General features: G+C 35.0%; 1 protein-coding gene across 1 annotated transcript in view; it reads right to left on the bottom strand.

Moving 5' to 3' along the window:
- Nucleotides 1-22,432, bottom strand: part of LRP1B (LDL receptor related protein 1B) — a 1,676,205-nt gene that overhangs the window by 711,412 nt on the left and 942,361 nt on the right. The window contains exons 20-21 of the mRNA XM_068543688.1: nucleotides 15,830-15,910; nucleotides 14,504-14,665 (exon numbers count right to left, since the gene is read on the bottom strand). Coding sequence (XP_068399789.1) covers nucleotides 14,504-14,665; nucleotides 15,830-15,910 — 243 coding nt within the window. The remainder of the gene's footprint in view (nucleotides 1-14,503; nucleotides 14,666-15,829; nucleotides 15,911-22,432) is intronic.

Genomic DNA, 22,432 nt, shown 5'->3' with positions numbered 1-22,432 from the left:
GGACTATCAAAACCATGTATTAATACTTGGATATAATGAAAAATTTAATAATAAATAAAGAGACCATATTTCAAATCTCTGAGATTTACTGTCTAGGTCAATTAGAAAAGCTGAATAGAGGGAAATGGAAAAAAATGTGTGGGCACTCCCTCTTGCAAAAGCACCAGAATCACAACTAACTGCTGAACAATCATCAACAGGAGGACACTGGAACTCACCAAAAAAGATGCCCCACATCCAAGGACAGGGAGAAGCACAATGAGATGGTAGGAGGGATGCCATCACCATAAAATCAAATCCCATGGCTGTTGGGTGGGTGACTCACAAACTGCAGAACACTTATATCACAGAGGTCCACCCACTGGAGTGAAGGTTCTGAGCCCCACGTCAGGTTTGCCAACCTGGGGGTCTGGCAACTGGAGGAGGAATTCCTAGAGAATCAGACTTTGAAGGCTGGCAGGATTTGACTGAGGGATTTCGACAGGACTGGGGGAAGAGGAGACTCCACTCTCGGAGGGCACGCACAAAGTAGTGTGCGCATCAGGATCCAGGGGAGGGAGCGGTGACCCCATGGGAGGCTGAATCAGACCTATCTGCTAGTGTTAGAGGGTCTCCTGTAGAGGCTGGGGGTGGCTGTGGCTCACTGCGGGGAAAAGGAACTGGCAGCAGAAGTTCTGGGAAGTACTCCTTGTCATGAGCCCTCCCAGAGTCCGCCATTAGCCCCACCAAAGAGCCCGGTAGGCTCCAGTGCTGCATTGCCTCAGGCCAAACAACCAGCAGGGAGGGAACCCAGCCCCACCATCAGCAGACAAGTGGATTACAGTTTTACTGAGCTCTGCCTACCAGAGCAACACCCAGTTCTAACCAGCACCAGTCCCTCCCATCAGGAAGCTTGCACAAGCCTCTTAATAGTCTCATCCACCAGAGGGCAGACAGCAGAAGCAATAAGAACTACAAGTCTGCAGCCTGCGGAACGAAAACCACATTCACAGAAAGATAGACAAAATGAAAAGGCAGAGGACTATGTACCAGATGAAGGAACAAGATAAAACCTCAGAAAAACAACTAAATGAAATGGAGGTAGGCAATCTTCCAGAAAAAGAATTCAGAATAATGATAGTGAAGATGATCCAGGACCTCGGAAAAAGAATGGAGGCAAAGATCGAGAAGATGCAAGAAATGTTTAACAAAGACCTGGAAGAATTAAAGAACAATCACCTGGAAGAATTAAAGAACAAACAAACAGAGATGAACAATACAATAACTGAAATGAAAAATACACTACAAGTAATCAATAGCAGAATAACTGAGGCAGAATAACTGAGGCAGAAGAACCTGGAGGACAGAATGGTAGAATTCACTGCCATGGAACAGAATAAAGAAAAAAGAATGAAAACAAATGAAGACAGTCTAAGAGACCTCTGGAGCAACATTAAACGCAACAATATTCATATTATAGGGGTCCCAGAAGGAGAAGAGAGAGAGAAAGGACCTGAGAAAATATCTGAAGAGATTACAGTCGAAAACTTCCCTAACATGGGAAACGAAACAGCCAAGTCCATGAAGCACAGAGTCCCAGGCAGTATAAACCCAAGGAGAAACATGCCGAGACACATAGTAATCAAATTGGCAAAAAATACAGACAAAGAAAAAGTACTGAAAGCAACAAGGGAAAAACGACAAATAATATACAAGGGAACTCCCATAAGGTTAACAGCTGATTTCTCAGCAGAAACTCTAGAAGCCAGAAGGGAGTGGCATGATATATTTAAACTAATGAGAGGGAAGAACCTACAACAAAGATTACTCTACCCAGCAAGGATCTCACTCAGAATCAATGGAGAAATCAAAAGCTTTACAGACAAGCAAAAGCTAAGAGAATTCAGCACCACCAAACCAGCTCTACAACAAATGCTAAAGGTACTTCTCTAAATGGGAAACACAAGAGAAGAAAAGGACCTACAAAAACAAACCCAAAATAATTAAGAAAATGGTAATAGGAACATACACATCAATAATTACCTTAAATGTGAATGGATTAAATGCTCCAACCAAAAGACAGGCTCTCTGAATGGATACAAAAACAAGACTATATACATGCTGTCTACAAGAGACCCACTTCAGACCTAGGGACACATACAGACTGAAAGTAAGGGGATGGAAAAAGATATTCCATGCAAAGGGAAATCAAAAGAAAGCTGGAGTAGCAATACTCGTATCAGATAAAATAGACTTTAAAATCAAGAATGTTACAAAAGACAAGGAAGGACACTACATAATAATCAAGGATCAATCCAAGAAGGTATAACAATTATAAATATATATGTACCCAACATAGGAGCACCTCAATACATAAGGCAAATGCTAACAGCTATAAAAGAGGAAATCGACAGTAACACAATAATAGTGGGGGACACTAACGTCTCACTTACATCAATGGACAGATCATCCAGACAGAAAATTAATAGGGAAACACAAGCTTTAAATGCCACAATAGACCAGAGAGATTTAATTGATATTTACAGGAAATTCCACCTGAAAACAGCAGATTACACTTTCTTCTCAAGTGCACATGGAACATTCTTCAGGATAGATCACATCTTGGGTCACAAATCAAGCCTGGGTAAATTTAAGAAAATTAAAATCATACCAAGTATCTTTTCTAACCACAATGCTATGAGATTAGAAATCAATTACAGGGGAAAAAAAAAACACATAAAAAACACAAACACAAGGAGGATAAACAATATGTTACTAAATAACCAAGAGATCACTGAAGAAATCACAGAGGAAATGAAAAAATACCTAGAGACATATGACAATGAAAACACGATGATCCAAAACCTATGGGATGCAGCAAAAGCAGTTCTAAGAGGGAAGTTTATAGCAATGCAATCCTACCTCAAGAAACAAGAAAAATTTCAAATAAACAATCTAACCTAACACCTAAAGGAACTAGAGAAAGAAGAACAAACAAAACCCAAAGTTAGTAGGAGGAAAGAAATCATAAATATCAGAGTAAAAATAAATGAAACAGAAACAAAGAAAACAATAGCAAAGATCAAAAAAACTAAAGCTGGTTCTTTAAGATAAACAAAATTGATAAGCCTACAGTGAGACTCAACAAGAAAAAGAGGAAGAGGACTCAAATCAATAAAATTAGAAATGAAAAAGGAGAAGTTACAACAGACACCGCAGAAATACAAAGCATCCTAAGGGGCTACTACAAGCAACCCTATACCAATAAAATGGACAACCTGGAAGAGATGGACAAATTCTTAGAAAGTTATATCCTTCTAAGACTGAACCAGGAAGAAATAGGAAATATGAACAGACCAATCACAAGTAATAAAATTGAAACCGTGATTAAAAATCTTCCAACAAACAAAAGCCCAGGACCAGATGGCTTCACAGGTGAATTCTATCAAACATTTAGAGAAGAGCTAACACATCCTCCTCAAACTCTTCCAAAAAATTTCAGAGGAAGGAACACTCCCAAACTCATTCTACAAGGCCACCATCACCTTGATACCAAAACCAGACAGAGATACTACAGAAAAAGAAAATTATAGACCAATATCACTGATGAACATAGATGCAAAAATCCTCAACAAAATACTAGCAAACAGAAACCAACAACACATTAAAAGAATCATATACCATGATCAAGTGGGATTTATCCCAGGGATGCAAGAATTTTTCAATATATGCAAATCAACCAATGGGATACACCATATTAACAAACTGAAGAACAAAAACCATATGATCATTTCAAAAGCTGCAGAAAATTTTTTGACAAAATTCAACACCAATTTATGATAAAAACTCTCCAGAAAGTGGGCATAGAAAGAACCTACCCTCAACATAATAAAGCCTATGTACGACAAACCCACAGCAAACGTCATTCTCAATGGTGAAAAACTGAAAGCATTTCCTCTAAGATCAGGAACAAGATTAGGATGTCCACTCTTGCCACTATTATTCAACAGAGTTTTGGAAGTCCTAGCCATGGCAATCAGAGAAGAAAAAGAAATAAAAGGAATACAAATTGGAAAAGAAGAAGTAAAACTGTCACTGTTTGCAGATGACATGATACTATACATAGAGAATCCTAAAGATGCCACCAGAAAACTACTAGAGCTAATCAATGAATTTGGTAAAGTTTCAGGATACAAAATTAATGCACAGAAATCTCTTGCATTCCTATACACTAACAATGAAAGATCAGAAAGAGAAATTAAGGAAACAATCCCATTAACCATTGCAACAAAAAGAATAAAATACCTAGGAATAAACCTACCTAAGGAGGTAAAAGACCTGTACTCATAAAACTATAAGACACTGATGAAAGAAATCAGGGATGACACTAACAGATGGAGAGAGATACCATGTTCTTGGATTGGAAGAACCAATATTGTGAAAATGACTATACTACCCAAAGCAATCTACAGATTCAGTGCAATCCCTATTAAATTACCATGACATTTTTTACAGAACTAGGACAAAAAAATCTGAAAATTTGTATGGAGACACAAAAGACCCCAAATAGCCAAAGCAATCTTGAGGGAAAAAAATGGAGCTGGAGGAATCAGACTCCCTGACTTCAGACTATACTACGCAGCTACAGTAATCAAGACAGTATGGTACTGGCACAAAAACAGAAATACAGATCAATGGAACAGGGTAGAAAGCCCAGAGATAAACCCACACACCTGTGGTTAACTAATCTATGGCAAAGGTGGCAAGGATATACAGTGGAGAAAAGACAGTCCCTTCAATAAGTGGTGCTGGGAAAACTGGACAGCTACATGTAAAAGAATGAAATTAGAACACTGCTTAACACCATACACAGAAATAGACTCAAAATGGATTCAATGTAAATCCATCTAAATGTAAGACTGGACATTATAAAACTCTTAGAGGAAAAGATAGGAAAAACACTCTTTGACATAAATCACAGCAAGATCCTTTTTTGCCTCACCTCCTAGAGTAATGGAAATAAAAACAAAAATAAACAAATGGGACCTAATGAAACTTAAAAGCTTTTGCACAGCAAAGGAAACCATAAACAAGACGAAAAGACAACCCTCAGAATGGGAGAAAATATTTGCCAACGAAGCAACTGACAAAGGATTAATCTCCAAAATTTACAAGCTGCTCATGCAGCTCAATATCAAAAAAACAAACAACCCAATCCAAAAATGGGCAGAAGACCTAAATGGACATTTCTCCAAAGAAGATATACAGATTGCCAACCAACACATGAAAGGATGGTCAACATCACTAATTATTAGAGAAATGCAAATCAAAACTACAATGAGGTATCACCTCACACCAGTTAGAATGGGCATCATCAGAAAATCTACAAACAACAAATGTTGGAGAGAAGGGAACCATCTTGCATGGCTGGTGGGAATATAAATTGATACAGCCACTATGGTGAACAGTATGGAGGGTCCTTAAAAAACTAAAAATAGAATTACAATGTGGCCCAGCAATCCCACTACTGGGCATATACCCAGAGAAAACCATAATTCAAAAAGACACATGCACGCCAATGTTCACTGCAGCACTATTTACAATAGCCAAGTCATGGAAGCAACCTAAATGCCCATTGACAGACGAATGGCTAAAGAAGAAGTGGTACATATATACAATGGAGTATTACTCAGCCATAGAAAGGAATGAAATTGGGTCATCTGTAGAGACGTGGATGGACCTAGAGACTGTCATACAGAGTGAAGTAAGTCAGAAAGAGAAAAAACAAAGATCATATATTAACAAGTATATGTGGAATCTAGAAAAATGGTAGATTTTTTATAGGTGAACCGGTTTGCAAGGCAGAAATAGAGACACAGATGTAGAGAACAAACGTGTGCACACCAAGGGGGGGAAAGTGGGGTGGTGGTGGTGGTGGTGGTGTGATGAATTGGGAGATTGGGATTGACATATATACACTAATATGTATAAAATAGATAAGTAATAAGAAACTGCTGTATAAAAAATTTTTTTAAATAAAATAAAAAATAAAATTCTGTTGCCAATGTTGAATTTTCATGACAGAAAAAAAATGTGTGGATATCTAGGCACAAATTCAATTATTATAACACTAAAATGTGTCTAGTGTTAAAAACACATAGACATATAGCGACATAAAAATATTGAAAAATATACTGAAACAATTTAGGGTTTTAAATATCCCCTAGTATGTTCAAGTATTAAAGTGAAATCTACATAAAACAAATAAAGCATTGTTTTTAGCTCATTACAATTTTAAGTTTTGGTATCTGGAACTCCACCATGAATATATTATTTAAAATTTAATATATCACAGGAATGATGAACTTCTACATTATCAAAATAGAAGTAAACAGAGTGTATTAATCTGTTAAATTGGTTATGTAATTGAGAAACCTATTTTTCCATTCACTGTTCAAATTAACCATTCACCTTAACAGACATGTTAGATATTAAATATTAAGTAAAACAGATTATAGCGTGGATATTTTATATTTGGAATTTACTTCTTGGCTTAGAAATATGACTAGTTCACAGTAGACCTTAAATATTTACTGGAAAAATTGTGACATTATTTAACTTGATTTTTAAAAATAATATAGAACATTATTATGTAGAAAGAATATGTATAAGCATATATACACATGAGCTATATGTTTGAGGCAGAGCCAGAGAGTAACATTTTAAAATTATTATCTCTTCTTTATTTTGCCCTTTTCTTCTCCCTATTAGTTTTTGCCTTGTCTCATGATAAGTTTGATATTTCCTGAAACATGGGCATAAAAGGTTATTCAGAATTATAACTCCTTTAGAATGTGTCTCTACCTGTATTTTAAAGGAAGAGTCAGTATGCTATGACCTGCAGACCAATTTGGGTCCACTACCTGAATTTTAAGTAACGTTTTATTGGAAGACAGTCATAATCGTTTGTAGACATATAGTATATGGCTTCTTTGGTGCTAAAACAGTGGAGTTGGGTAGTTGAAACAGGCAAAATCTAAAATATTTACTATCTGACCATTTACAGAAAAGATCTGCTGACCTGTGCTCTAAAATGTTCTAAATTCTGCTTACGATTTATAGAACACCCATCAAGTGTATACATATCAACATAACAGCATGCTGTGCTGAAAGATCCTGATACCAGTGACTATTCCATACCAGGAAGGTCACGGAAGTTTAAGTAGATGATTTTACATAACAAATTCATTTGTGGAAAAGTTCGGGATGCAGACAATGACACCTAATTTTTCTCAGGAATCCTGTGTGTACGCAAATACCAACCCAGGACTGAAATAAATTCCCTAACAAAAAGTGAATGAATCTGGTCATTTCATTGCAGGAATATAACACTTAAGTGCAAACCGAATTGATGCTTCACATAAATAAGGGAACAAAGGCTGACAGTTCAAACAGACTCTGAAAGAAGCTAATTACCAACTATTTTTATGGGAAAAAGCAAAGTTTATCCTATTGCTTATTTCTTTACTCTCACAAATGCATGGGCACTACTCAATTATTGAGAGGTGAACTAATTATTTTGTACATTATACATGCCCTTTGTCTCTTTTCTGTTTGTTTACTTGTGTTTTTTTTTTTTTCCAGCTGAATGCCTCAAGTTCTACCATTTCACTGATCATTAACCACAATTTAAGAACAAGCAAGCAGAATTTAAAGACTATGGAAATGAGTTCAATCTTGCCCTTATTGTTCAATTCTGTTAAAAGAGTAGGAAATTCTTCATTAAAATTAGGTCTTTTGTTACCTATTGACTTTACTAATTACATCTTTTAGAAAACAAGAGATGTTACTTTGTTTAGTGTCTAGGTACATAATTATTGTCTTAATACAAAAGCTAAATTCATCTAGGAATAAGTATAGACCCATTACTAATTTTCTAAAGTGTAAAGATGAAGATAATTGACTTCTTTCTTCCTATTTTTATGACTCACTCTCTAAGATTTCATTTAAAAATTATATTTATCTGATTCCTTTTAATTTTCTTGATAATCACATTGCTAGGAACATTATAGATTCTCAAAACAGCCTTTGTTACTAATTGATTCAAAACCCTTGAGTTTTCTTTGCTCTTGATGTAAAAGATGTTTGCAGTATTAAGGTTGAAATGACCTTTAAAGAGCTATTTTGTCCTAGAAAACAAAAAGAGATTTTCTATGGATAAAATCCATTAATAATTAACATTGTTTTGATATCTCAGTGTTAACAGTCCCTAAACAAAATATCGACCTGTGAGAGAATAAAGTTAAGCCAGACAATTTGTATCTCATTGAAAAGAGATGTTATACCTCTCTAAAACTGGATGAAATTTAAATTTTCTTTTAATTGTATTTTATCAGGAAAAATCCATATTTTCATTGAAAGAGAGCAGTTAAAAAAATTAGGAGGGAAGATTATGTGAATTTGCTGAGTCCATAACATAATTTGATAATTTCCCCAAATTGAAAGCCAATACCTGTACTTAATTCTCAATAAAGTTCAGTGCCTAAGAAATAATAGCAATTTGTGTGTTCTAGTAAAAGTGAATTGAAAGTATCTTCAGAATATTTTCATGAAAGAAAAACAAGACAAGTGACTGAGTCTGATTGTGTATAGGACTTACTGATATCTTATTTCCTATGTTTAGGATTAAACATAGGTGCTAAAAACATGATGGTTCAGCTGAGATAGGATATGACGTAGGTGGGAAGTCAAAAGATATTGGTTTCCATTTCCATTCTCTCTATGCTTAAATGTGTAACCTAAGTCTTCAGCTAAATATCAGGTTTGATACCTGCAGTGCCCTGAGTGGATTCAATCTCCCAGGTAGGATTTTGTTGCTTTCTGGTTGGCGGAACTGCCAGACCTTTTTGGATTTTCCACTAAGAACTTGGCATAATCATTTGAATTCAGAATCTCTCCCAAAACATGTCTTTATGGATCAAAGGGCCCAGTCTCAACATCTCTAACACAGAACACTATCAGCTCCTTCCAGAAAGCAGCATCACGTTTTTGTGATTGTTATATACACATAAGGACAATTTTATCTAGCTTAGCCCTTTCCCTCATCTGCACAATGAAATGACTGAACTAAATGATCTTTCCGTTTTCTTCCACCTTCCTACATTTTTTGAGTCTATGAGGTAAAACTTTTATGGCAGAGAAACATGTTCTTTGGGTGAATGGAGAAATTGTGTGGGAATGTCCACAGCTATTCCAATGACAAAGTTCCAGAGTCCACTTTATCAAGGAGAATTGTGTGTGGGGCTGGGGTGGGGGGAGGAGAATAAAAACAAAAAAAGAGACAGATGGACTTCTTGTGATGATTTAACGTAATGGCCTGGGTCCCTTCTAGTGCCCTTTGGCAAATTTCATTACAATGACCCATAATAAGTAGAAAGGTCTTTCTCTTTCATTTTAAAGAGAAAATGAGTACTCAATTGAGAACAACATAGTAATTATTTGGGGATCATACAAACGTTAATTCATAGAGACAGAAAAAAATAAAAGAGATTATACTCGATAGCTGCAGAAGCAGACAGCTGGACATAGGAATAAAGAGCAGACAACCTCTGAAATGCCAGCTGTGTAATCCTGGGCAAGTATCTTAACCTCTCTGAGTAATCCTTATTCTGAGCGTTAAATGGAATAACAAATGTAAAGTTCCTGGCAATTTGTGGGATGCCAACACAGGTTAACTCCTTTCCCCCCCCCTATAGTATCATGAATGGAATCTCCTCTCTGGTACTTACTGTTCTATAGATACAAAAAAGATGTAAACTTTTCTTATCTTTCTGAAACTTATTATCTATTGGACAGAGAGGACATAAAAAAAGAAGTAAACAATAATAAAAGATAAAGAAGATTTCCTATCTATTGTATTTTATTGAATCCTAGGCTGAAATTGCCAATATTATTGGATAAATGAGAGTGGCTATGCTGTATTGAGGAAATGTAAATGATTAGATCCATACACCTAGCCTTGTACGTCATCATGGAAATAAACTCCAGGATGAGGAAACAGAAGTTACTAGATGTATAAGACAAAACAAATAAGTGTTGATTCTGAAATATAAACAACTTTTGTGGTCAAGAAATAGACTCACTCAATAATTATTTACTGAATACTCATTATATATCAAATATTGTACTTGACTATGAAACTACAAAGATAAAATAAAATTATTCTAGTTTCCTACTTAAACTGGGAACAAGGATGTAGAGAGGCAAATGAATAAATGCATGCATGAATGAATGAAGCCCAAAAGAAATGGAAGTTTCCAAAGCAGAAACAAAAACAGTTAAAGCAACAGAACATAAGCATGTGTGAGCACATACATTAATAATGGTATACATTTGACTGCCTAATGGATTTGAGAACTTGTTAAAGATTATTTATAATAAATCAAAATTGAAGGTCAATACATACTAAATCTCAAATTTGCATTTAATTTGTATTTGTGATGTAAATAAGAGATCACACATTCCAGCATCACCCAGCTCATTCACTTAATGCAGCAGGTAGTAAATACTCCCTTTTTAGCCAAATAGAAGACATTAGAGAACAGTAACCATAAAACAGTGTCAGGGGCTTTCTCAAAGAAAAATCCATATATTTGAGGGATATTTAGGTTGCATTTAGAAGAAATTATAAAATTTAGGCAAAATCTACTCTTGAGAAAACCTGTTCCCTTCTCCATCAAGTCCACGTTGAAATGATTTGTTATAAATTTTTACAACAATTTCTAAGTGGAAATTGACCTGGAAGAATAGCTGTCTAAAGATACTGTACAATTTTCATATGTTTATTATAGAAATGCCTTATTCCTTGCGTGAAGTATGCTTGAGACAATTCCCAAAAAGAGTATAAGAATGAAAGTTTACATAACTCAAATGAACTAAACTATCAACAATGGGATAAGATTAATTCTATATATCTGGCGTTTTACAGATGTGACATATGTCCAGCATCTCTCTCTCATGCTCTCTTTTTAAAAATATTACAGCCAGGGAGGTAAAGACTTGTAAGAAAAGACTGAAGTCTCATTTTAACTTGATTCTTGATGTTCTTACAGGTAAAACCATCTTTTTACAAAACCTTTCAATATTTAATAAATGGCCAGGACTGAGGCTCTAAACGAAGTTCCCTCATACCAAATTCTTTGACAGTCCAGCCTCACTGTTTTTCCACTTGGAAAAACTATTCACCCAGTAGCTACAAAAGGGTAACTATAAATATATGTACCAACCAAAGGATTCAGAACCAAAAAGCGCTAAATTAATGATAAACAGGCATTGAAACAAAGGAAGGAATCGTGTGCCATGGATGGTCTTTCTATTCCACTTCAGCTCATAGACTGTGTGTGTGTGCGCGCACACGCACGCGCATGTGCACACTTGCACAGTAACTTGTAAAGATATTGTATCTTCTTTGCCTAGTAAAGGAGTTTGGAAGTGAGAGAAAGAGAAGCACAATATGAAGGAAGAAAGAGATGAGTGTACATTAATCTAGGAGGGGACTAGTCATTAACACTTTTCCCACATATTAATCATATTGCTGATGAAAAAATGGTCACCATAGAAATTCTTTTCTTGAAAGTGGTATCAGAAAGAATATGAATTGAACTTAAGCTCAGGAATTTTCTGAAATAGAGATTATATATGGACTGTTACTCTTGGTATCTCCTTCTCCTTTACTATTAAAAGTCAATTCAAGAGTATTTTCTGCCCTTTTGAAAACAATTTGAGTTGAGAGAAACTACACCATATGCTCTGCTTACCCAGGCAGCGTAAAGCAAAGTGCTGAGCAATTATATGGTGGATTTGATCAGTTTTGACAGCCAGTCCTGAAACTCAAGCCAGAATCCCCTGCTCTTTCTTTTGCAGCAGGTTCTGGGACTGAATTATTTGACTAATTGAATCAAATTTCTACTTTACCTTGGCAATGTCCTCACAAATCCTACAAGTGCAAAATGGCCTTCCTGATCAGCGTTAACAATTCTGTGTGTCATGGTTATTTTACAACTTCCATATCAGCATACATGAAATAATGATGGATAAAAATATTTCAATGCCCTTTGAAACACTATGCATTGTCTTACACACTGAAATCATCCCAGAATAATACCTGTCCTCAATTCCTGCATCTTGTATTCACCAAGTAGAATATTTGATTAGGGAATCCTAGTACAACTTATAATCAGTTAAATATAAATTAGTTCAGGAAGTTCTTCTCATTCTTTCCTTGAAACATGTCCAAGAATCATGTGGGTTACCTGGATCATTTCTTAGCATATTACCGTAATCATATAAGAAACGCCTGGCGTTCACACTGACAGTATATCCTTTACAGTAATATATTAGTGAAATTGAGATGCCCTCAAGATAAAGGTCATTAACCTTAGCCATTGATTCTATAATCCAAACCCAAATAACTCTCTAGAGAGTCTATATTCCAAACCCAAATAAGTCTCTAGAGAGTCTCTAAGGGGATGGGCCACTCACTTTGGATACTCATAAGGGTAAAGCAATCTCTCCAAAATTTCTTAATGTGCGATGATCAGTTTAACTTAGAGATACATGCACATAGAACAGAGGGATGGGATCTCACTTCTGAGATGAAAGCAAATTAACACTGGGGCAATTTATCTTTCACAGCATATTATGGGTCAGCGTCAGCAGGCCACAGATGTACACCTCATGAGGAGTCTAAAAAGACATCTGTGAGATGGGGGAAAATGTACCAATAGTATATATTCAGTCTTATTTAGTAATGAAATGTCAACCACACCCCAAATGAATGTTTCAAATATACAAAGAAAAAGAGGAAAAATATCTTTTTATATACCTTTCCTTTTTCCACTCCAGATTAGTGATAGGCAAAAAGTTCTAGTTCATATATACTAGTGGACCAACTAAATTGAGAGAGAAAAGGACACAAAAATGAGATAGAGATAAAGGGACAGGGGGAAAGAGAGAGAGAAAGAGAGAGAGAGAGATTTATCATTCCTCTCTTGATCTTGAAGAAAAATTAAATTAAAATATGTTCATGTTGAATTTTATAAGATACTGTTCCAAAAATTTTCTTAGTCATTTTCTGTTTTTATTATAGCTTCTGTCATGCCCACTGTCAGGAAAGACATGACTCATGCCATGACCACCTTGAGGACCATGTGTTTTATCACTTCATGGCTCATAGGTGACTGTTTAGCTATATTTGGATCATGCCTCGACTCTTATAACCCAGGTCACATAGGTAAAATCAAAATCAGACAATATCTCTTTTAATAAATCACTTAGGGAGTTCACCAAAAAGCTAGATTTATTCCTTTAAGAACCTAGTATTATGTAGATAATCTCTGTAATTGCCACTGTTTCCAGTATTTACAATTGAGAGAAATGAAGAGAAATGAAGACAGAGAGAGAGAGAGAGAGAGAGAGAGAGAAATGAAGAAAGAAAGAGAAACAAAAGAAAGACAAAAGGAATTCATGTGAGAGAAAATATTTTAGAAATATTCTGTTTTATAGGTTGTCAAATATTTGCAGAAGACAAATATATCTCCTTGGAAAACACTTGGAAAATGATTTCTTTCTTTTGATCACATAGTATGTGGTACGCCCTGTCCCGTCACCACATTAAAGAATTCACTTTGTTGTTTGTCTGTTTGCATGCTAGATTTTTAAAACTAAACAGGGACTATGTTTTTTCAGTCTTTGATCTATCCTTTGGTCCAAGCACAGTGCCTGGCACATGAAAAGTTCTCAATAAGTTCTCAATATTTTTGGAATAAATGAAAGAATGGATAATAAATTGTTTCAATTTCTTAGGCAGAAAGAAAGTTCTAGTTAATGTTATTGTTGTTATGAATTTTTGACAGGCTAATGCTTTTTCTGTGATATTTCCAACATGATTTCTAATTTATTAACACATCCTGTGGCTGATCAAATTTTGCAGTTACCCATGCAAACAACAGGGTCAGGCTGCCCACGGATATGCTGGGAACCATGGTCATGATCTCCTTCCTCTTTTAGCTTGCATTCCAGAAGGTCAATCAGTTGGAATACATCACCGTTTAATAGGGGATGATTTCCAGCCTTCAGGAAACAAATATGGTGTAAAAATAAAAAGAAAATTATGCCTTTCTTATTCTTTTTTTTTTTTTCCTTTGGGGATGGGTCTGGGGGTTTGGAAATTTAGAAGTTGTAGGCGATTAAAAGAGTAGTAAGTAAAGGATCAAATGAAAGTAAAACATCTAATGAAATAGGAAGTGAAGACCAAAGAAGAAGGTATCAAAATATAAGGAGGAATTAAGGTTGAGAAACCAGAGAAAAGAAAAAATAAAGAGATCAGCAAATTATTTTATATAGCTCCACATACATTTTTTTAATCTGATGAACAATTTATTTTTCTATGATATTCACTCTCAAATACTCCAAATATTATATATCACTTTAAAATGGGATTCTGCAGATTCACAAAATTACTAACCTTCTCTGGTACAATTGATTTCATCACTGAAGTCTCCACAGTCATTGTCACCATCACAGGCCCAATGGCCTGGGATACATCTGCCACTGGAACATCTGAACTGATTGTCAAAGCAGGACTGGACACAGCCAACCTCATCACTCCCGTCCCCACAGTCATCATCTGGAAAGAAGCATCAACAGCCAGGTGGTGAAAACTGGTCCATGGAGAAACTTTTCCTTATGAAATACTTAACATTTCTTTTTGGTATTGAGAGCTTTCTTTTGTTATTAAAAAAAGGAATGATAAATCAATGATCAACATTTCCCATGAGCAGTGGGAGAATTATTTTCATTTTTATATTGTTTATTTCTGATTGAATACCCACTACTAAACTAAGGGGGAAAAACCCTTGACTTTGGATTTTGAAGCTTAATTTCTATTTCACTCAGAAATGACTAACCACTGACTAAATAAATCTATGCAACATGAAATAAGTATGAAGTGGGAAGACAATGGTGACTGTAGGAATTTTATGAAATGATACAGCTTGTGATATAATTATTGCTGGAAAATTACTATTTAGACCTAGAACCTTTGTGCCCCAGAGTTTATAACTGTATCTTTAATTCAGATCCTTTTTCTCCATTCTCCCACATGAGGGTTCACTGTGTACCCTTCCCCCACTGGCTCTTAAGTGTGTATTTATATCAGGAAATTATGGTACACTATCATTAGCAATGACTTATACTCTTTATTAACAACTGTTGCAGGAGGGAGGCGAGAGGAATGTGAAGTGAAAACAGATTAAATTGAAATCAATGGCTGAGAATGTATCGATTTATGTATAATTCATTTACCTGTATTTGGCATAATTTAACATAATGATACAATTGAGTGAAGAAAAAATACCATTTGTACCAAAAAAAAAAAAAAAAAAACACAACAAGGTGACAAAGTTGAGACCATGGATAATTCCAATATAATTTATAAACTACTCCATCCTGAGGTTACAGAGCATTTTACATAAACGCTTTGGGGAACCTGAATTGTCCAGGTCATTTCCTCAGTTGTTGCCTTCACTTCATGTTTGTAGACTTAGAGTATGTCCAGCATAACATCTGAGAACAAATCTCCATCACAGCCCCAAGGGACGGATATTGAGCTCCATTTTCCTTAATGCTAATCCCCATTGACGTGCCAGCTGCCCTCTCACCACCTGTCTTGGCCATTTTGCTCAACTCTGCAACCTCCTCTCACAAACTACCTCGGAAAAAGGCGAAGCTGCACGGCCAGCAAGGCCCCCAATCAAATCAGTGCAGAGTCTAGTGAACATTTGGTACTTGCCAGAGTCGCAGTGCCATTTGCTGCTAATGCATCTTCCACTTTTGCATGCAAATTGAGTTAGTGGCTCACAAGTTGGGAATTCTGTGAAAGATATAAAAACATCCAATAGGAAAGGTGTTATCAACTGTGTTTCACTTAATTTGTTTCTCATTTGCTAATGCGATCAGAACTCTACCCTTCTCTTCCGCAAAAGGCACAGAGGAAACATTAGGTAAACAAATATAGCGGCAGTAACTTCTTGAGGACTTAGGATACACATACTTTTAATATCTTTTATATGAGTACATTTCAGTGACTGAAAGCCAAGGAGAATCACTTGATGAAGGACTGTTTAGATTCATTATACTGCAAGAAAAATAAATAGGTGTCAATTCCCTGCACCAAGGGACTCAACCTCCTCCCAGTGAAGAACAGCTGGATGAAGCTCTATATTCGTGTGCTTCAAAGTAAAGTGTGTGCTTTATAAGGGAAAGGCCTTTTCTGAACATAGAGAGCCAAAGTAGGAAGGTTGGATCCAACTTTGCCTGAGTGATGTCAACATAATAAGTTGAAAGTAAGAAAACAAACACAAACAAAAAACTCATTACATTTAGTTTAGTTGGTATCATACAGTTACAGATTTTGAAAGTGTGAATTCTAAGTTAAAAAAAAAACAAACAAAAAAACCCCACAAAAATTCCCCTGAAAATCAACAACAGCAAAGAATTGGACTTCAAAATAAAATTTTACTTAATTAAATCAAAAGACCTCCTTTCCTAACCCTTAGATAACTATGACAACAAAAATTAAAAAGCAAAACATAGAATTAGCACAGAAAACAATTCTAAAAGGAGATCACTAGGCAATTCAAAGGATTAGTAAATTCAGCAGACAATTTTTTTTCATAATAAGATCAGATAATCAAGACGGATTGCAAGAAAAAAGGTAGTAATAATAAGATAAAATATAACTGCAAACAGTTCATCCAAGGAATTCAGAGCAGCATACTAATATTTCCCAGGAGAAAGTTTTTCATATGGTGAAAGTAATTCACGTAGAGTTTACATGATTTGCTCAATATCAGAACTTTTAGCTCCCAAGACAATATTCATGGAATCATAAATCCTCACACATACAACCTATTTAATAGACATTAAAGAAATAGAAAAAGAAGAATGAAAAACCTCCATCATTTCACTGGCATAAAGGCAGAAGAAAAGAACACATGGAGACAGAACTGTGGCCCATATTCTTTATTATTGTTCCTCTCACAGGTGGAGCCAAAGTCATTTTGTGGCAAACACTTGGTTTTCTCTCTACGACAAGTGACGTAGAATCAGAGCCTATATTTGATGGCAGGGGGACCAGCAATGTTTTCAAGCTGTATTTTGGAGCTTGTCTCAGAGCTACCAAGGGGGCGGGGCAGCTGGACTCAGGCTGCCCAAACTCCTTCAGCCAAACCTGTTCACCTCTTACCTATCGACACGATTATTTATCTACCTATAGTTTTAATTTTGGAGTTTTGAGTATTATTTTATTTGGAGAAAAATATATGAATAATAACAATATATTTCTTTGCTCAAAAAAAAGAAAGAAAACCATTGATTATATCCAATTATTTCAGCCCTAAAGAAACTGAAAGCATGAAAGTTAGACTTGCCTAAAGTTATATGTATTTCCTTAATGGAAAATAGGTCTTTAGAATTCAGTTCATCAAACTCTTTATCTATCACTCTATCTATAACAACCTCATACCAATTTCCTACCTTACTTTCATTTACCATCCATGAATTACTTGTTATTTTACTCTACCCATATTTTTCATGTATTTTCAGCTTAAAGGTTAAATATTTCTCATAAATTGTTTCATTGTGTAAAGGAGAACTTCCTTGTGTCTAGCAGAAATGAGTCCCTAAATACTTTCACTTCTTTAGCATTTGGTTCACAAGTTTTTGTCTGTACCAGTCACTATTTCATAATGTTGGAAATTTCAATCATTTTGAATCCTGATCTTTTCTTTAAATTCTATAATACTATCAACTTATGATTTATATTTATAGGGCAGATCCTACCAAGATTTACCCAATCATTTTTGTCACACTTCTTTGGGCCTTTTTTTTTTTGTTTTTCTTTTAAGTTTTTAAACACAGTCCTGACCCAGGTACTCATTCCACAGAGCCTTAAAGGCTAAATCATGGGGCTCACACATGCATGGGCAGTTTGCTCCCTGCACCTTCTCTCCATCATCAGGCCCTCTGGACTGTTGGATAAGGCTGACCTCACCCATCATGCCGTCTTCCTTGGGCAAGTGGTTCCCTGCACTGCACCATTTATAAGAAGATTTGAATGGTAGTTACCATCGGACCCCATATGTCCTTGCTCTCCTCATGGAACTTGGGCCTATTTGGCAGTCATGCTTCCCAGGTTTTCCCTCAAGTCCTCTTCTGGATCATTTCTTTTTAAGAGGACTTTACAAAGTAACTCCAGGTAGTGGTTCCACTCAAAAACTACTACGTTATTGAGTATTTTCTTAGTACTTCCAATGTACTAACCAATGAAGTACATTAGTGAAGGTATTTTCAGGAAATGAGAATTTTAAATGACATTGTTATAAGTCCTATAGAATTTTTGCATTTTCCCTTAAAAACCATGGCATTTTAAAATTAAAAGTCTATATCAACACATATTTTTGGCAAATCACTAGCAACTAGAATCAATAGTAAAATGCAAGCAAATTAATTTTGCGTGATCGTGTCAAAGACCTATTTCGTATATTATCCCCAAAATAATATTTCAAATTTAAATCGGAGGCTAAAATATTCACCCTTGTTCTTAAAATGGTGAAACAATGAGTTACCTTTGGAGCCTGTAAGAACTCTCTCTATCATGTAGTTGAGCTGGGAAAAGAGAGTCAGCCAGGGTGATCAGCAGTGATATTCAGTGAACAGACTGCAAGTGATATAGCCATTTTTAATATTGGTGACTTATGCAATGACAACATAAATTGCTATTATTTCATAACTAACATGTAGGGAAAGTAGCGGCTTCATACCAGATCAGGTTGACATGGCATCCTTGACTACCTGCTTCTTTACTTCTTAAAAAGCAATTTCTTTGTGTGAATTTACCTTTGAGTATATCCATCTGAGGTACTGGCATAATATCAACAATGGAAATGATTCTAAAACAGAACAAAGCTTTACTAAATTTTATGATTACCAAAGCCATTTCTTGAGATATGAATTTTAGAATAAGTGTAACTTTTTGAAGCCAAAAAATGTGATGAGAGCCTAAATATGATTCAAAGATAGAAGTGATAAGGAGGCAATCACTGATATGCAGAGATAGAAGACTATATCAAAAGCCATGCATGTAGCAACCCAACAAATACTCAGACATATAAGAGCAAGCACTCAAAAGAGAAATGAAAATGCCCAAGGCATAATTTAATCAATATTCCTAAGTGTTTTTTTTAACTTGACAAGATAATGAAAACTTACGTTAATCTTTCAAGAATCAACATGAATTTTGTCAAAAAGGTGTTCTCCTCCTTGGATAAATAAGTGCTTAATGTTTAGAAGATGTACAGTAGACATGAATAGAGACTTTATACGAAGTATCAACATAAGTTATGATTAAAATGAGTAAGCAACTAAATGCAATGTGTAAGATATGATGAGATCTAATTTTTTAAAATAGCATTACATCTTTAGGCATCTATAATAGGTTAATTTACATTTTAAAATCTCTTTTCTATAAACTTTGGAACATAATAGCCAACATAATAAGTTTTATTAGGAAAAGCAAAATCCCCCCAGGCATTTGGAAACTTCTGAAATTTGGCAATGCAGGCATACCTCAATACAGGAGATATTGCAGGTTTGGTTTCAGACAACCTCAAATAAACCAAATTTTCAATAAAGTGAGTCACACAAATTTTTGGTTTCCCGATGCATATAAAAGCATGTTTACACTATACTTTAGTCTATTAAGTGTGCAATAGCATTATGTCTAAAAAACATACATACCTTAATTAATAAATACTTTATTGCTAAAAAATGCTAACCATCATCTGACAACACACAAGCTTTCAATCTGTAAAAACCACAATATCTATGAAGTGCGATAAAGCAAAACACAATTAAATGTGGCGTATCATTGGTTGAGAAAGTTCCCATGTGACCTTTAAGATTCTATCCACTTCTTAGATTCTAAGTCTAAAAACCAGCCAAAAAAAGAATCTGGAAATTAGCTCCGTAAAGGTAAAAACTTTCAAAATGAATAAAATAATTGAAAATCCAGTGTATCTTCACTCTCTAAGAAAATGAGAGCCATACATCTTCTGCCCACAGTAAATACAACATATATACATGTGTAAAGAATTAATAAATAGGAGCCTCAATTAAATAGAGTTGGGAGACCAGAAGGGGGAGCTCTCACACCCTGGGATGATAGCTGAGCCCAACAGGAAGAAGACTCCTTTTCTTTCCTGGCGATGAAAAGTCATGAACTCTGTTTCTATACGCCTCCCATCTTCCTTTTCCCCTCTATAAAAGTGTTCTCCTCCCTTTATGGGGCTTTGCATGTGGCTCACCATGGTTGCAGACCCTGTATTGCAATACTCTGCTGATTCCGAATAAATCCATCTTTACTGGAGAAATATCTGGCAGTCTATTTGTTTTAGGTCAACATATGCATATAATGCATATGTGTTCTTAAGCAACTACACCTCATTTCTGATTCATTTTTAACATAATACTTAGTTACATCATTTCTCTTGGAAACCTTGTTGTCTGAGTTTATAGGGCCAATAGGTAAATTCTATAGAGAAAAAAAAAATTGGGAACTAGAAGAAAGCATAGGGCAAATCACTAAAAAGAATGAAGGTATTAACTTAATGGACACATGCAGCAGAGTAAAGTCACTAATGATTCATTTTTGTTTCCTTATTGGTAAATCACACAGCCTCTCTGGTCACAGACTCCTGGTTTGTAACATGATCTCTTGAGTCCTTTAAGTCCTAAAGATCAAGAAGTCAGAAGAAGCATTATCTGGAAATGCACAACACTCTAGAAGAATTTAGTGTGGAACAAATCGGGCTCATCATCTGAATAACTCCTGGGATTATCACAGCATTCCTATAAAACACAGTAACTGAATTTCAGATACATGAAAGAACTAACAAATAAAGAAATGTTAAAATTATCTTGGGCTTTTCTCTGTTTAACAATGCAGTCAAATGTAAAATACATTTTAGAAAGAGTTCCATCAAAAATGTTTAATATAGGCCTCCACCCATTTTTCACTAATGTTGGAAAATACTGTGTCCATAACTCCTTAGTGTCCTATAACCGGTACCTGATGGTGATAGAGAAATGAGATCTAATGACAATACATATTTTTCTCCTAACAAATAAAACAAAAACTTTTTAAAGCAAATGTAACATTTTCCCTGTTCTTCCATATTAGTGTTAATTTTAAAGTTGAAAATAGAATCCAATATTTCAGTTTGTTTCTGGATACTTGTTCTGTTAAAATATCATTATGAATTCTTATATTTGATGAAGACTTAAATGTTATACATAATCTTTTCTTTCTTGATTTTGCATAAATATTCTTTGACTTTTGATCTTCCTTGAGACACAAAGATCCAAAGTCAAAGAATATTTATCGTGTTAAAATTACAGCAAGGAAAAGAAAACTGTATTTTATTTCTATAGTTACTTCAACCTCATAGAATATATAATATGGATTAATGGACTGTTAAAAAATCTTACACTGTTGCAGGTAGTATGCTCAATTTATCTATTATATCTTTCACCTAAAATTTATTGCCAGGTTATATGTAGGCTATTGTGTAAATGGCAACAATTTTCTCTTTCTCTCAAGGGTAATCATGGTTGGTATGGTACTTATATGTATCTAATATACAAAGCTTTGAGAAATGTTTCCCAGTGAGGCAGATTTCAGATCCAATTTATGTTTTTTTCCTGTCTCTAAAGTAGGATTTTCCTACTTATTCCTCTTCCTTGGCCCCAATATGAATATTTATAAGTAACTTATTGAAGTTTCAAAATACAGTTATCACAGGTTTGTTTGAGAGCATATATTACACATCTTATATATATGAATTTGACCTTCATGATTAAGTGTGTGGAAAATGTATAGAAGATTCAAGTTAAAATAAATGTTAAGAATAATAAAGGAATCTGTGGTTAGGAAAGTGTTATATAAACATGAAAGAGACAATAATACTCACATTATATATTACTATTTATTGAGAAGAGGTACTAGGCTAGCCACAGATACATTACTTACACTCTTCACAACAGCCCTGCAATTGTTACTACTAACTCAAATTTGCAGAAGAAAACAGTATAACTTGCCTAAGGATACACTGCATAAACAGCAAGTGTCAGAGCAAAATGTGAATACTAGTCCAAAATATATTATTTTTTCACTATACCCTGCTGATCATACCAATACCCTTAAAAATTATATCACAGAAATATTGGGGTAAAGATGAAAAATTTAATTGTTTTTTCTGTGGTATACATCTTCTATTTATACTCCAATTCTGATTTTTACCTACTCCAAAGCATATAATTAAATTATAGTTATGGA

This window comes from Eschrichtius robustus, chromosome 5 (genome assembly GCF_028021215.1).
Source record: "Eschrichtius robustus isolate mEscRob2 chromosome 5, mEscRob2.pri, whole genome shotgun sequence".
Classification (NCBI taxonomy): Eukaryota; Metazoa; Chordata; class Mammalia; order Artiodactyla; family Eschrichtiidae; genus Eschrichtius; species Eschrichtius robustus.
The sequence above is the reverse complement of the archived record's forward strand: the minus strand, read 5'-3'. Positions and strand labels throughout refer to the sequence as shown.